This window comes from Protopterus annectens, chromosome 3.part1 (genome assembly GCF_019279795.1).
Source record: "Protopterus annectens isolate FY-2018-M chromosome 3.part1, PAN1.0, whole genome shotgun sequence".
Classification (NCBI taxonomy): Eukaryota; Metazoa; Chordata; order Ceratodontiformes; family Protopteridae; genus Protopterus; species Protopterus annectens.
In genome coordinates, this window is record NC_056732.1 from 1,798,979,253 (window position 1) to 1,798,992,965 (window position 13,713).

The 13,713-nt window shown below is 39.6% G+C and overlaps 1 protein-coding gene across 1 annotated transcript in view; it reads right to left on the reverse strand.

Moving 5' to 3' along the window:
• Nucleotides 1-13,713, reverse strand: part of LOC122798681 (nuclear GTPase SLIP-GC-like) — a 1,112,600-nt gene that overhangs the window by 972,245 nt on the left and 126,642 nt on the right. Inside the window, exon 2 of the mRNA XM_044067773.1 lies at nucleotides 9,115-9,312. Within this exon, the coding sequence (XP_043923708.1) occupies nucleotides 9,115-9,312 (198 nt within the window). The remainder of the gene's footprint in view (nucleotides 1-9,114; nucleotides 9,313-13,713) is intronic.

Genomic DNA, 13,713 nt, shown 5'->3' on the forward strand with positions numbered 1-13,713 from the left:
AACACTAAAAACTCTTGAACTTCTCCCTTACCCATAATACATTAGTTTCTTACCATACCTCATATCTTGTTTGCTGACTTTAGTGAATAAAAAAGGTATCTATACCAGTATCTGGAGGCTCAAACAAAGGAAAACTGGTTCCTTTAGCATCTTCTGATCCTTCCAGAAGTTAAATTGGTAGGGAGAGGGAGGGAGGGAAGTTGAGGAAGAATGAAAATGAACAATAATGATTAAACATTATGGTAAGTATATAACTTCTTTATATGATGTCATTTTCATTCATTTCTGGGGCAGAGTCTCCAGCTACTTTAATCATGGGAGGACTCTAAGGAAGGATGTTCCTGAGCACCGCTGAGTCAACAGCTTCTCTTCCCCTATAGACCAGATCTAATTTGTAATGAGCAATAAAGGTATGAAGGTTAGAGAAAGCTGCAGCTGCACAAATATTACCCAAGGAAGATCTGGATAGAAATATTGAAAAGGTTACCACAGACCTTGTAAAATGAGCTTTTAGAGGTTTTGGCAAAGACAAACCCAATTTTCTTTAAACAAAGGAAATATAATATGTTAACCATTTGGCTAGGGTATCTTTGGTAACTGGTTTGCCCAATTTTTGAGTCCAAAAAGGAGACAAATAATTGATCTGATTTCCTGAAGGCTTTTGTCCTATGAAGATAAAAATGTAACTGTCTGTGGGCATCTAACAGGTGCAACATGTACTCTCCTTTATTTGAGAAATTTAGAAAGAAGACTGGGAGGTTGACAGTTTGATTGATATTGGATTCTGACATCATCTTAGGAAGGAAGAATAGTTGGTCCTTAAGAATACCCTATCCTTATGAAAAAATCAGATAAGGAGGCTTAGAAGATAGGGCTTGAAGTTCTGAGACTCTTCTAGCAGTGGTAATGGCCACTAAAAAGAAAGTTTTCCAGGTTAAAAATTTTAGTTCACACTTGGCTGATGGTTCAAAGGGGGGGTTGGGTCAAGGATTGTAGCCCTTAACGCAAATCCCACGAGGGACTGGGAACTTTAAAGGGATGTCTGAAAAGAAAGGTACCCCTTATAAAAGCCTTACAAAGTCTGGAAGAGGCTAAAGATGAATTATTACTGATTCTTATGTGAAAATTAGAAATGGCAGCTAACTGTACCTTAACAGTTGAGGAACTAGCTTCCTCTTTAAAAATTGTAGGTAAGAACTCCAAAACTATTGGAATGGGTGCAGAAAAGGGGTCAATAACTTTTTGCTGTGTCTCCCCAAAATTTTCCATTTGATTTTGTAAAGTTTTCTAGTGGAAGCTTTATGGGATGATAAGAGAATATGACAGACAGTAGAGGACAGCCTAGCTGTCTAGCTATCGATGGAATAGGAGAAAGCATGCAGTCATCTTTAGGCCTAGAATATCTGGGTGTAGCAAGTCTCTCAGGTGAAACAGGAGGTCCAGAGTTGAATCCAGAATCCAAGGCTGGCAAAGGAGATGAGGCCATAGAAAGGGAAAACAAATCTAATGAGGCCAATAAGGGGCAATGAGGATGACTGCACTCTTCAATCATCCTGCTTTCTGAAGAAATTTGGGAATTAGTGGTACTGGAGGAAAGGCATAGAGGAGACTGAGGGGCCAATCATGGAGAAGAGCATCTCTTGATGACTCCCCAGTGGGAGGATCAGGGCAAAGAACCTGTTGCACTTGTTGAGGGGAGATGCAAACAGATTGCATAAAGTTTAGCCCAACTGACAGAAAATCTTTTCCACCACTTTCATGTTGAGAGACCGCTCATGAGGCATTAGAATGGACCTGCTCAGCTTGTCTGCTATCCCAATGGATTTACCCAGGATGTGCATTGGTATCAGAAACTGACTGGATGAGATCACCCATTGCCACCCGCTCGATGCTTCTCAACAAAGGGGCTGAGATTTGGTTCCTCCCTGCTTGTTGATGTACCAGACCACTGACATATTGTCCATCTGAATCACAGTGGTCCTTGAGGGGAGAGTGTCTTGAAAGGCCTGCAGTGCTAGGAGGACAGCTCTTATTTCTAAGACACTGATATACATATTGGCTGCTTTGGAAGACCATGTGCCTGGGTCTGCCTTTCCCAAAAAGTGCCCTCCCAGGAAGTATCCTTGGTCACCATGGCCTTGGGCTGAGGAAAAGTGAAGGCGCGACCGTGAAGAACTTGGTCAGAGTAAATCCACCAAAGGAGATAATTTTTGCATTCCTGAGTTATTTTGATCTGGGTGGATAAAGACTGGTGGAGAAAAGACCACTGAGTTACTAGTGTCCAGAAGGATTCTCATGTGATATCTTCTAACAGAACCAGAACTGTCATAGCAGACATTGACCCCAATACTTGAAGGATCATTTGAGCACAGAGAGATAGAGCAAGAGAAAGAGAGAGAGAGAGAGAGAGAGAGAGAGAGAGAGAGACAGAGAGACAGAGAGACAGAGAGAGACAGAGAGAGACAGAGAGAGACAGAGAGAAGAAGAATTTTGAATAATCTCTTTGACCTGGAATCCTATCATTTGAACCCTTGGAAGAGGAAGAGAGGCTGTCAAGGAAGAAGTGTTGAACAAAGCCCCTATGAACTGCAATATCTGAGCTGGTCTTAGTTGAGATTTGCTGTGATTGATAGTAATTACTAGCTGAGAGCATAACTGGAGTACATGATCTTGTGCTTTGATCACTTGATGCTTGGTCAGAGTGGTTATGAGCCAGTCATCCAAATTAGGAAACACCCGGAATCCCTGCATTCTCAAGTGAGCTGCTACCACTGCCATGCATTTAGTGAACACCCTGGGGGCTCTAGCCAGACCAAAATGCAGAACTCTGAACTTGTAATGACTGGCTCCCAGTGGGAAACATAAGTGTCTTCTTGATTGCTTGTTCATTTTGATATGAGTACACATCCTGAATATCTATTGAGTACATCCAGTAATCCTGGTGCAAAAATGTCAGAATGGACTGAACTGTGACCATTCAGAACTTTGTGTGCTGAACTGACTTGTTCAGATTGCTGGGATCCAAAATTGGTCTCCAGTCCTGTTTTCTTTGGCACTAAAAAGAATCTTGAGTATGTTCTGAGCTCTTTGTTGTCTGGGGTTACCTCATGGATAACTTTTTTCCCAGCAGCTTTTTATTTCTAGTACTGCTGCTTTCCCCCTGACTGGGTGGAACATTAGGAATTGTATTTACTCTGTAGGGAGGAGGAAGGAAAAAGGGACTTGTATAACCTCTAGAAATAATCCTCTGCACACATGAATCTTTTCTAATCTGTAGCCAGGCTCTCTGATACATAGATAAATGACCACTGAGTGCCTCCAGAGGTAGACAATCAGGCCTCCTTTCAGTAGTGCTGGTTGGATCTGTCAGAGAAGGTATCTCTAGATCATTGGTTCTACAGGTCACCTCTGCCATGTGGACAGCATCTTCCATTAGAGTTCTCCCTTCTGCCTCTGGGGGAACTGTCTCCACGTGAATCTTGGAAGGGACCCTGGAACTTTTTGAACTATATTTTTTGACCAGACTGTTGATTTCTGGAAAAGGTAATTTGAGCGGTTGAAAAATGTACGCCCACAGCAGATAGGGTTATACCCTCCTACTCAAACCTGGACAGTGTGTCTTTAAGCTTGGAGCCAAATAGTGAACTTCTGTCAAAAGGACCATCAATTAAGTAATATTTGAAGGGCTCAATGAAATCACACAGGCGGATCCAGGCATGCTTCCTAATGGAAATGCCTGAACCAACCACCCTTGATGTACCTTCAACTGCATGTGAATTGAGCCTTATGGAGAATTTTGAAATGGATTGTAGGGTAGCCAACTGTGAGGAAATAGAAATTTAGGCCTCAGAAGTAATGGTCCCTGAGAGGGATTTGGTGAGTTCTTTAATCAAATCCCTCTGAAGTCTATTAAAGTGTGCCAAATAGTTCAGTGATTGAAGTGCAAGCGTAGGTGAACCATACACAAACTTCCCAAATCTCTCCATCATCCTAGACTCCATGTTAAGAGGGATTAACAGAGGAACTTTGTTCCACAAGTTCCTTCTTTGTGGATGCTGCTATGACAATAGCATCCCTAGCTATCTCTTACTCCAAAACTCCCCATTTCGGCTTTTCCTGGTTAGGGGTTGCCACAGTGGATCACCTGTCCCCTCATGATTGGCAGTGGAGTTTTATGATGTCGAGTTGCCAGCCCAGCTCCCAACCTTCCACAGAAGGGACACACACACACACACACACACACACACTCACACCTAGGGCCAATTTAGATTGTCCAATCTACCTACAGCATGTCTTTGGGATGTGGGAGGAAACTGAAGCACCCGGAGGAAACCCACACGACCACAGGGAGGACATACAGACTCCACACAGAAGGAACCCCAGCCGAGGATTGAACCGCAGAACCTCTTGCTGTGAGATGGCAACACTAACCGCTGCAAAACCGTGGCCACCCTTAACATTAAAAAACAATATACTTCACATATATTGCTATATATTATAAACCTAAGCAACATTACATAAATTATTCAATTCCTGACCCTTTTTTTAAACAAGAGACATATTTATTAAACCATGACTTACAACATAAGCAATCATACATTTATATAAATGAAAACAAACCACACCGGCACAGTCCTAGTTGCTAGCATTTTACATCACAAACCACACTGACACACTCCCATTTGCAAGAATTATATATCATTTATAATTCACCCAATCATTGTCAGTCAAACATTACATAGCTCATTTAAGTCCTGCCTTCTTTTAAACCTCATTCCGCCCCTGTATGTATTGTTACCACAATTCCCATGTTTTTATTGTTGTTTGCTCCTACCCTTTTCTAAAGAAATCAGTTCCAGTTGTTTTATCTCTGTTACTAAATTCACTACTCCTAATATAGTTGGTTTAGATATTAATTTCCATTTTCTAGTCATTGCTTTTTTTAGCAGCCAACGTAATTAGACACAGCTAGACCTTACCATGTCTAGGCAATTCTGATTCTCTATCATAGCTCAGAAAAATCATCTCCCTCATCACACCAATCTGCCCACCCAGCAACTCCGACAGTGCATCCTGCAGGGAATCCTTAAAGGTTGCCAACCACCGCAGTCCCAGAAAATATGTTCCCAAGCAGCTCTTTGTTCCCCATCACACCTTCAACTTTTGCTGTCTACCTAAGGAAAAATTCTCCGGAATCTACTTGGGGTATAAAAATATCCATGTAAACATTTCCAAGCAAAAATCCTAACTCTTCTAGATTTTGTTGCATATTTGGGAGACATGCATATATATTTCTTGACAGATTCTTGAGGGGAGTCCAAGTGCCTGCTTTTACACTTTCTCTTCCTAGGGACTTCTTTGATGGAGCGTTCCGGAGAAGTATAGGAAGAAATCAATATACCCTGAGGGGTATCCTGGAAACTCTGAGCTGGCTATCCTTGTGGAGTAGGATGTTGAGGCTCCTGATGTAAAGACAAGTGGGTTTTGGGAAATGAAAATGGAGGAAGTTAGATACTTCCTTTCTCCTGAAGCAAATAAAGCTCTGTCACTACCTTAAAGGCAGAACGCCCCGGGGATGAAGAAGTCAATGGCTCCGAGAAAACATGCTTCTGAACCATCAACTCCCTTGACCTGAAGGCAAACTGCTTGAAGCTGGGGTCGGAGCTGAACTCTAAAGGTTATAGACTCTGAGGGGCAGAAATGACTAACACCCCATATCCGGCATCCAAGAGACATCTGGCTCTGATACCCTGAGAGATGTTACTGGAGTAGAAGATACAACAAACTTCAGATCCGATATGGACAGATCTGGGGTTCTTGGTTCCAGGTACTCCAAAATCAAATATCAAATTGGAGAAAGAAATAAAATTGGTGCAGTAGTACTTATGAAGGTCTCCAGTCCCAATGAGGTAGGAGCTGGGAGAACCCCCATTTGTATTTCCATTGAGAGAAATTCTCTCATCATCCTAGCCACATCTGCTTCAGTCAAACTTCTGATGGATCAAGAAGATGATGCAGTGGATGGGGTCCTGGAGTGGTGGCATCTCTCCAAGAATGGGGATAAGAGATGGGAGGGGACAGGATCCAGAGATGAATCATACTGGGTCCAGTAAGCCTCTGTGGATCTGAGTGGGTCAGATTTGATGATGCGGATTTGGCTTCAGAAAGTGCAGTATCAGAGTGTTTCGCCTTCAGATCTGATGAAGTTGGATCTGATAGTTTAGAGAAGGTTCTGCAGAAATAGCACAGCATGGAGCAGAAGATCTGAAAGGGTCCGAAGGATGCTTCTTTGCCACTTTTTTGTCTATTTCATCCTTTCAAAATAAGCTTATTTTTCCTATCCATCAAGGCCCATAGATTAAAAGTCTTACATATATCATAGAACAGGTTCAATTGAGCTGGGCCTAGATAGTAGAGCATGAATCATGTGCATCTGACAATGGTATCTTTTGGTCACAGGCCTTTCATTTTTTAAATCCGGATGTTTTTTCAGCCATTCTGATAACACATATCCAAAAGCTACTCTCAAAGAAAAAGGGAAAGTTTTTTTTTTTTTTTTTGTGAAATAAGGAAAGGATTAAGGGGAAAAAGTTACCAACTATGCTAACCAAGACTACCACTAAGGTAGGACAGTAAAGAAAGGCAAGAAAATATCAATATTAATTATGGTGGGAGGGAGGCATGGGGTCTATATCATATGATCGAAGTTCCAAAACCTTGAATCATTAAAGCATGAACTTTAATGATCAAAGTATTGGAACTTTGAACATAAATAAAAAAAAAGTGAAAAAAGATAAAAATAAATAAATGTTCTACGCAGGGGGGCAAGCCCCCCTGCACCTCTCACACCCCACGCTACTTAAATATACCAACTCCGAGATCGCACTACAGTGCAGTAAAGGGAAATCTTCCCTTTCTGTGCTCTATGGTGATCTCCATTATATGATTCGAAGTTGTAAACTTCAATCAATAAAGTTCAACCTTTAACGACTCGAAGTTTTAAAACTTTGATCATATGATAGGAACCTGGCAGTCATAATGGTTAATGTGTTTACCTTTTACAGGGTTTGATTCTCACATGGGGTAATTGCCTGGACCTAAAATGGTTCACAAGGGCAGCTAGCCTAGTACTAATCTATGAACCTATAAAAAGCTACACTAAAAAGTGTAGAATGTGTAAGGCAGTGCTATTATAGAATGAAGACAAAAGAAAAAATATATATTAAATCAGGTTTTTTGATTGAAATACAACAAAGCTTGAGAACTAACTGTGACCACATCCATACGCAAAGGCGGCAAAGGGGATCTGAGGTATGGTAGGGGACTAATGCATTATGGGTAAGAGGGGAGCTTGAGAGCTTTCAGTGTTTCACAAGCTGTAAAAAGCAGCTGAGTCAGATCCGATGGTTGGATCTGAACCCATTTGTTGAGGAATTAATGAAATGACAACATCTCATCACAGTTTAACCAAAGAAAATGTAATGTGGAAGGTTTTTCTGCAAAGGAACGTTATCTGCCCAGCAATGCAACAGTATTAGGCAGCCATTGATTCTTAAAGGCATATAAAGGAGCACGCTTCTTGGTGGCAGGATAGCTCAGAATGGCATGGCACCAAAACCAGTCTTTTTAGTTAGTTCAGTTTGTGCTGACTAATGGTTGGAGTAAATGGAAGGCGCCCCAAAGTTTTGGAAGCTGGCCAGCTGTTATATCCTATGTAGGATAAAACCTGTATAACTTAGGTTACTGCAGCAGTGATAGAACATCTACAGCTACTGCAAAACTGCACTCAGCTCAGCTCCATGCAGTAAATACTAAACAAGAAAACAAAAGAAACAATGAAAACAGGTGAAATATGATCCCCAAGTTCTCTAAGCTACGTAGGACCTGCAACAATTAGTCAAATTCTCACAGAGATCAATCACCTCTTAAGTTAAGATGGTCTCAACATCTGTCCAAACAGATTTTCTCAAGGCAGAAAATAAAATGAAAAACCACAGTTTTGGGCACTGCAAAAGCAGATGTGGTAAATTTTAAAAGGAATACAGGAAAAAGGGGGGTAAACCTCCTAGGTAATGCACTGTGCACTGATGAGGAAGGAAGAGAAGAACAAAGGGTAGATTGAACTTTTGCAGTTTAAAGGGAGGAACCTCTCAGTTTAAGCTTCTAATCTAGTACTCAATAATATAAAAAGATGAAATGAGACTAGGAGGAGTTGCCAAAGACAGTTTATAGTAATGGCTATTAACTCGTGATCAGCATTGGCTGGCTAGGTGGGTAGGCACTCTGTATTCTAGATCTATGGACTACAAGGGAAGGGTACAAGCATTTCAATAGCTTGCACACTTTTTTTTTACTGAAAACAGCAATGAAGGAGGAGAGGGAGGGAATCTGGTGGTTTAATTAACTTATGAGGGGAGAGCAACAGAGACACTAGCTTAAAGACACCACAATACCAGGGTAAGTGCAAATAAAATTTCAGTCACAGTTGGTTAAAGAATAAAGTAATTCACTTAAAGTAAATGCTTCAAAAACAGTTTTAGTAAGACAGAAACTGCAACACAAGATGTAGAGATACTCAGAAAGAACTTTTCATTTTCAGGTTTAAACTGTGTTCACAGCACCACTATGAATTTTCAGTCAGAATGAGTCCTAAGGACAAAAGGAAACAATAGGCTGTGCTATAATAAACAGTAATTAAAATGAATCTAAGCAGCAAAAACACCAGCCAGCAAATTAGATCTGTAACAAGCAAGAGGTTTTCAGACAATGAAAATCAGCAGCAAATAACTTACTCTCACAAAAGCTAAGTACTATAAATTTGGCAGGCCCAAAACCTGGCTGAACAAAATGATTTAGCTAAAGAATAAGGCATCTACATAAAAATGCTTAAAAACATATCTAACAGCAGAAATATTAGAACAAAACAAGTGCAGTATAGTTCATTTCTTTCCTGATGTAGAGACTCAGAAAGAAATTTTCACTTTCAGGTTTAAAATGTATCCACAGCACCACTATGAATACTGGTTTAGAACTTGCCACAAAGGACCTAACACTTTATATATTTTTTGCGTTAATTATACCCAGGTGCAAGCAGGAAGGAATGAGATAACTTACCAATGATCCCCAGCTCCTGGCAGTTTGCTCACAGGCTGTGATTGCCTCCTGTACTCCATTAAGACTGATCTGGATTAAAACCGAGAATCTCTTCACAATAATGCTACTGCATTTATCCACTACTTTCTTCATCATTTCTCTCAGACTTGATAAACATGATTCCACAGGTTCTCTGATCTGTTCATGAAAAGCTTCATCCTATTAAGAGATGAAGAAATGAATAAATACTACAACACTGGTACAAAGCACCACATATGCCAATAAATGTAGTAACGTGTATGCACAGATGCTTGGGAGAAGGGATATGTACATTATGTTATAGATTAATAAGCCCACAATGGTGTAACTAATGCAATGCTACTGTCACACAGATTCATAGATAAGACCACTGAGTCCTATGACCATTCCCACCTTGCAAGTACAATCCCTCAGGTCACACCTCCTTTCCACAGGAGGGCCATACCAGTCAATCCCAGAGTAAATTTGTGGATACCCATCCACTCATGTAGTTTATGTTTTGAGGAAGATAGTGGGTTGTACTGCTTAACATGCAGTGGAAGTTTATTTCAGATATCTGGGAGGTGCTCTGTTATATGCCTGTGTCTCCACTGTGCTCTATCTGTTTTTTTTTAAAACGAGAAACACCTTTATTAAATTAACACTTATGACATAGGAAGTCATGCATTTATATAAATGAAAAGAAACCATATTGACACAATCTTAGCTGTAAACATTTTACATCACAAACCATACTGGCACAATTCCATTTGCAAACATTATACATCAGATATATTCTACCCAATCACTGTCAGTCAAACATTACATAGCTCATTCAAATCTTAACTTCTTTTAAACCTCATTCCTCCCCTGTATGTATTGTTCCCATAATTCCCATTTTTCCTATGTAATTTTCTAAAGATGGGAATTCCAGTTGTTTTATCTCTGTCTGTTACTATACTCACTACTTTTAGTAAAGTTGGTCTAGACTTTGATTTCCATTTTCTAGTAACTACTTTTTTGGCACCAACCATAATTAGACTCAGCAAGGCCCTACTATGTCTAGATAAATCTGATTCTGTATCATAGCTCAGAAAAATCATTTCACTAGTTACACCAATCTGCTCACCATGTATCTCTGAAGGAGTAGTCTGCAGGGAATCCTTAAAGTCTGCCAACTCATTACACTCCCTGAAATCATGTTCCCAATTCCATCTTTTGTCCCCATCTCACCTCCAGCATTTGCTGTCTAGTCAAGGAAAATTTCTCTGCAGCCTACTTGGGGTATAAAAATATCTATGTAAACATTTCTAAGCAAAATCCTAAATCTTCTAGATTTTGTGCATATTTGGGAGACATACATATATCCCCCCATTGTTTCTTTGCGAATTGCTTATCCAATCTCTCTCCTCAATCCTCTCTAATCTCCTTTGATTGATTATAATTATTATCATGCAGTATTTTATATGGTTCACTAGTTATTCTTTTTTTAACATCAGCTTCTGTTCTAGATTCTACTAAAAACTCTACCAGTGCTGGTCTTTCATTTAAGAACCCGTATTTCTTTCTCTTTGCCTATATTATAATATCAATCATTGACAAGGGATGGCAATCTCTAACCTGCAGTCCAAATAAATTCTTGGCGTCTTCCCATTCTATTACCTTTCCCTCTCGAGTTATTTGCTTCCAGTACCTTAGTTTCTTTGACAGCTTTCTCCAATAAATTCCAGCCCCCTCTTGCGTATTCTCTGTATCACTAATTTCAGTCATCCCTATTGGCAGAATCTTCTTTCTCCACTCCCGTGTAGGCTTAGTTCTTAGAATACTTTCTGCTACTTTATAATATTCTGTATGATTGTTCTTATTCTCCTAAAAGGTCTGCATCCAAAATCCCAGTCTCTCCTTGTTTCTGGAGCTTCCACCGGGTTTCATCATCATCCCTTTCCACTCTGAATTATATATTTTTGCTTGTGCTTTGTATAGCAGCCTTAACTGTGCAGCTCTGAAATACCCCTTTAAATTGGGTAATTTCAATCCGCCTTGTTCTACTGGAAGAATCATCTTATCCCATTTGAATCTCTCCATCTTCCCCTCGCAGATGAAGTCCTTCAGCTCTGTATTAATTGCTATCCACAACTTCTCCTTTGGTTGATAAAAATATGCCTGACCTATGTATAAGACGAAACAGACTAAAACATTTTAACTGCTTGTAACTTACTATCCATATCCATACTACAGAGCTTCCAATTTCTCAGTTTTTGTATTGTCTTTTCTTTAGTCTCTTCCCACATATCCTTAGCTGCCACACTGGAATCATTTTTAATCCTACTCCTAAATACTTCATTTTATCATGTTCCCCTAAATATAAATATTGCTGAACCAATTCATGTGAGTACATAATTTACCACTCTTGCCTTTATTTTCACTTCAGTAATTTTGTATCCCAAAAAGATCAGAAACTGTCTCAAAATATTCCATAACACTGTAATGTCTTTTTCTGGTTTTATCAGGTATAAAATATTATCATCTGCAAATAGAGCCAGCTTTTCTTGACTGTCATGCCAATTATACCCTTGAATTTCTGAGTCCCTTATTTTCTTTACCAATGGTTCTAAATATAATGCAAACAACAAAGGGAAAAATGGCACCCTTGCCTGGTTCCTCTGTTCAAGCAGAAATTATCAAACAGGATCCCACCCACTTCAATTATTGCCTCCAATCCCTCATATATCCTCCTAATCAACTGTATAATTTCATCAAGGAATGCAAATGCTTCCATAGCCCTGCTCATAAAATCCCAGATTACTCTGTCAAATGCTTTCTCTACATCAAGACCCACTAACAACAGCAGTATTTTCTTACATTCTGCTTCCCTTTGGATCATCAGTGTTCTGTTAATATTGACAAATGTTTCCCTCCCCTCCAGAAAACCACATTGATCCATATCTATCAATTTTGGCATCACTTTTGCCATTTTTTTTAGCCATTATAGACAAAAACACTTTATAGTCACGCTTTAGTATTGAAAGGGCATGTATGAAGCTGGATCTGATGGGTCTTTGCCCTTTTTAGTTATTATTTTTTTTTATTTTACATTTGTTTACCGGGAAAGTCTGACTGGACACAGGTCCATTTTCATCTGAGGCTCAGGGAGAAAAAGCTCCAAAAGATGCATTACATAAATTAAATACACAATAAAGTATAAATTCAGAACCACAGAAGGTAACAGTAATATATTCAGAACAATTGAATCAAAGTTTAAAACACATACACATTTTCAGGATAAAAACATGCTTTGGTAATAGGTACATACATAATTATCAGGGTAAAATCATGCATTGATAGTAGGTCCTTGATCTATATAATATATATCTACAGTAGTGACATTCATTAGGCATTCTTTAGGTATGATCTGAATAATAGTCTTACCAGGGAACTGGAATCACATAACAGCACCCACACTTCAATGCATGTTTATGTCTTAACCTGGGGAGTAGCAGGAACATAGCCAGTTGTTAGAATAGTGGTTTTTCAGGAGCCTTTTGAATTGCGTAGTAGAGGTATTAGAAGTCATATGGCTAGGTAGAGTATTCCTGATTCTTGCAATAGTACAACCAAAGAGAGCCTTACCAGCATCATTCTTATATTTGTTGACATTTATGAGATTCTGGTTGGTAGATCTTAAGGGTCTACTAATAGTATAGGGTTGAATTAGACCCTGGAGTGCAGGAGTTTTGTCAGGAAGGTAGTATAACTTGTGTGCAACTGACAATTGATTGAGTAGCAGTAGTTAAGGGAGCTCAAGCCAGTTAAGTTCTTAAGGGATAGACAGTGATGTGATCTGTATGATCAGTAGCAAACTTGGAAATCTTGTTATAGCAAGATTCCATTTTGTTTAAATCAGCCTGGCGGAGATTAGTCAGGACTGGTGAGCCATACAGGAGGATGGATAAGAGATGAGTCCTTGCTGTTGTGGCTTTGGTGTGTCTAGTGATAAAGTGTTTGCTTCTGTAAAAGATCCCAAGCTTTTTGTTTACTTTCTTGATGGTTTAAGCTATGTGAATGTCGAATCTCAGGTTGTTGTCAATTTCTACACCCAGCAGTTTAGTGTGTGTGGTTGGACCAATTTAGATATTATCTTTTGAAGTTATGCAACAATTGTTGTCTAGAGGGGGAGGGAACTCCCTGGGCTAAAAATAATATTTTTTATTTGGGGGGGGGGGATTAAGAATGAGTTTAGTGTTAATGTACCATGCTTTGGCTAAGGTAAAGATATTTTGGGTTAGGGTATGCAGTTCTTTTATAGTGGGAATGGCACATATAAGGGTTGTGTCATCAGCATACTGTACTGCAGAGGCAGTGAGTTTGAAGGAAGAGAACTGGTTGGTAGAAAGGGAGAAAAGCAGTGGGCCAAGGATGGAGACTTGAGGGACACCTAAGGATACTGATAGCAGAGGGGACAATTGGTTTTGCCATAGGACTGCTTGTTGACGGCCTGATAAGTAGCTATTGAACCAAGAGATAGAGGAGGGGCTAATGTTTAGGGTGGATAGGGTTTTGAGAAGCATGTTATGGTTAACAATATCAAAAACTTTTGATAGC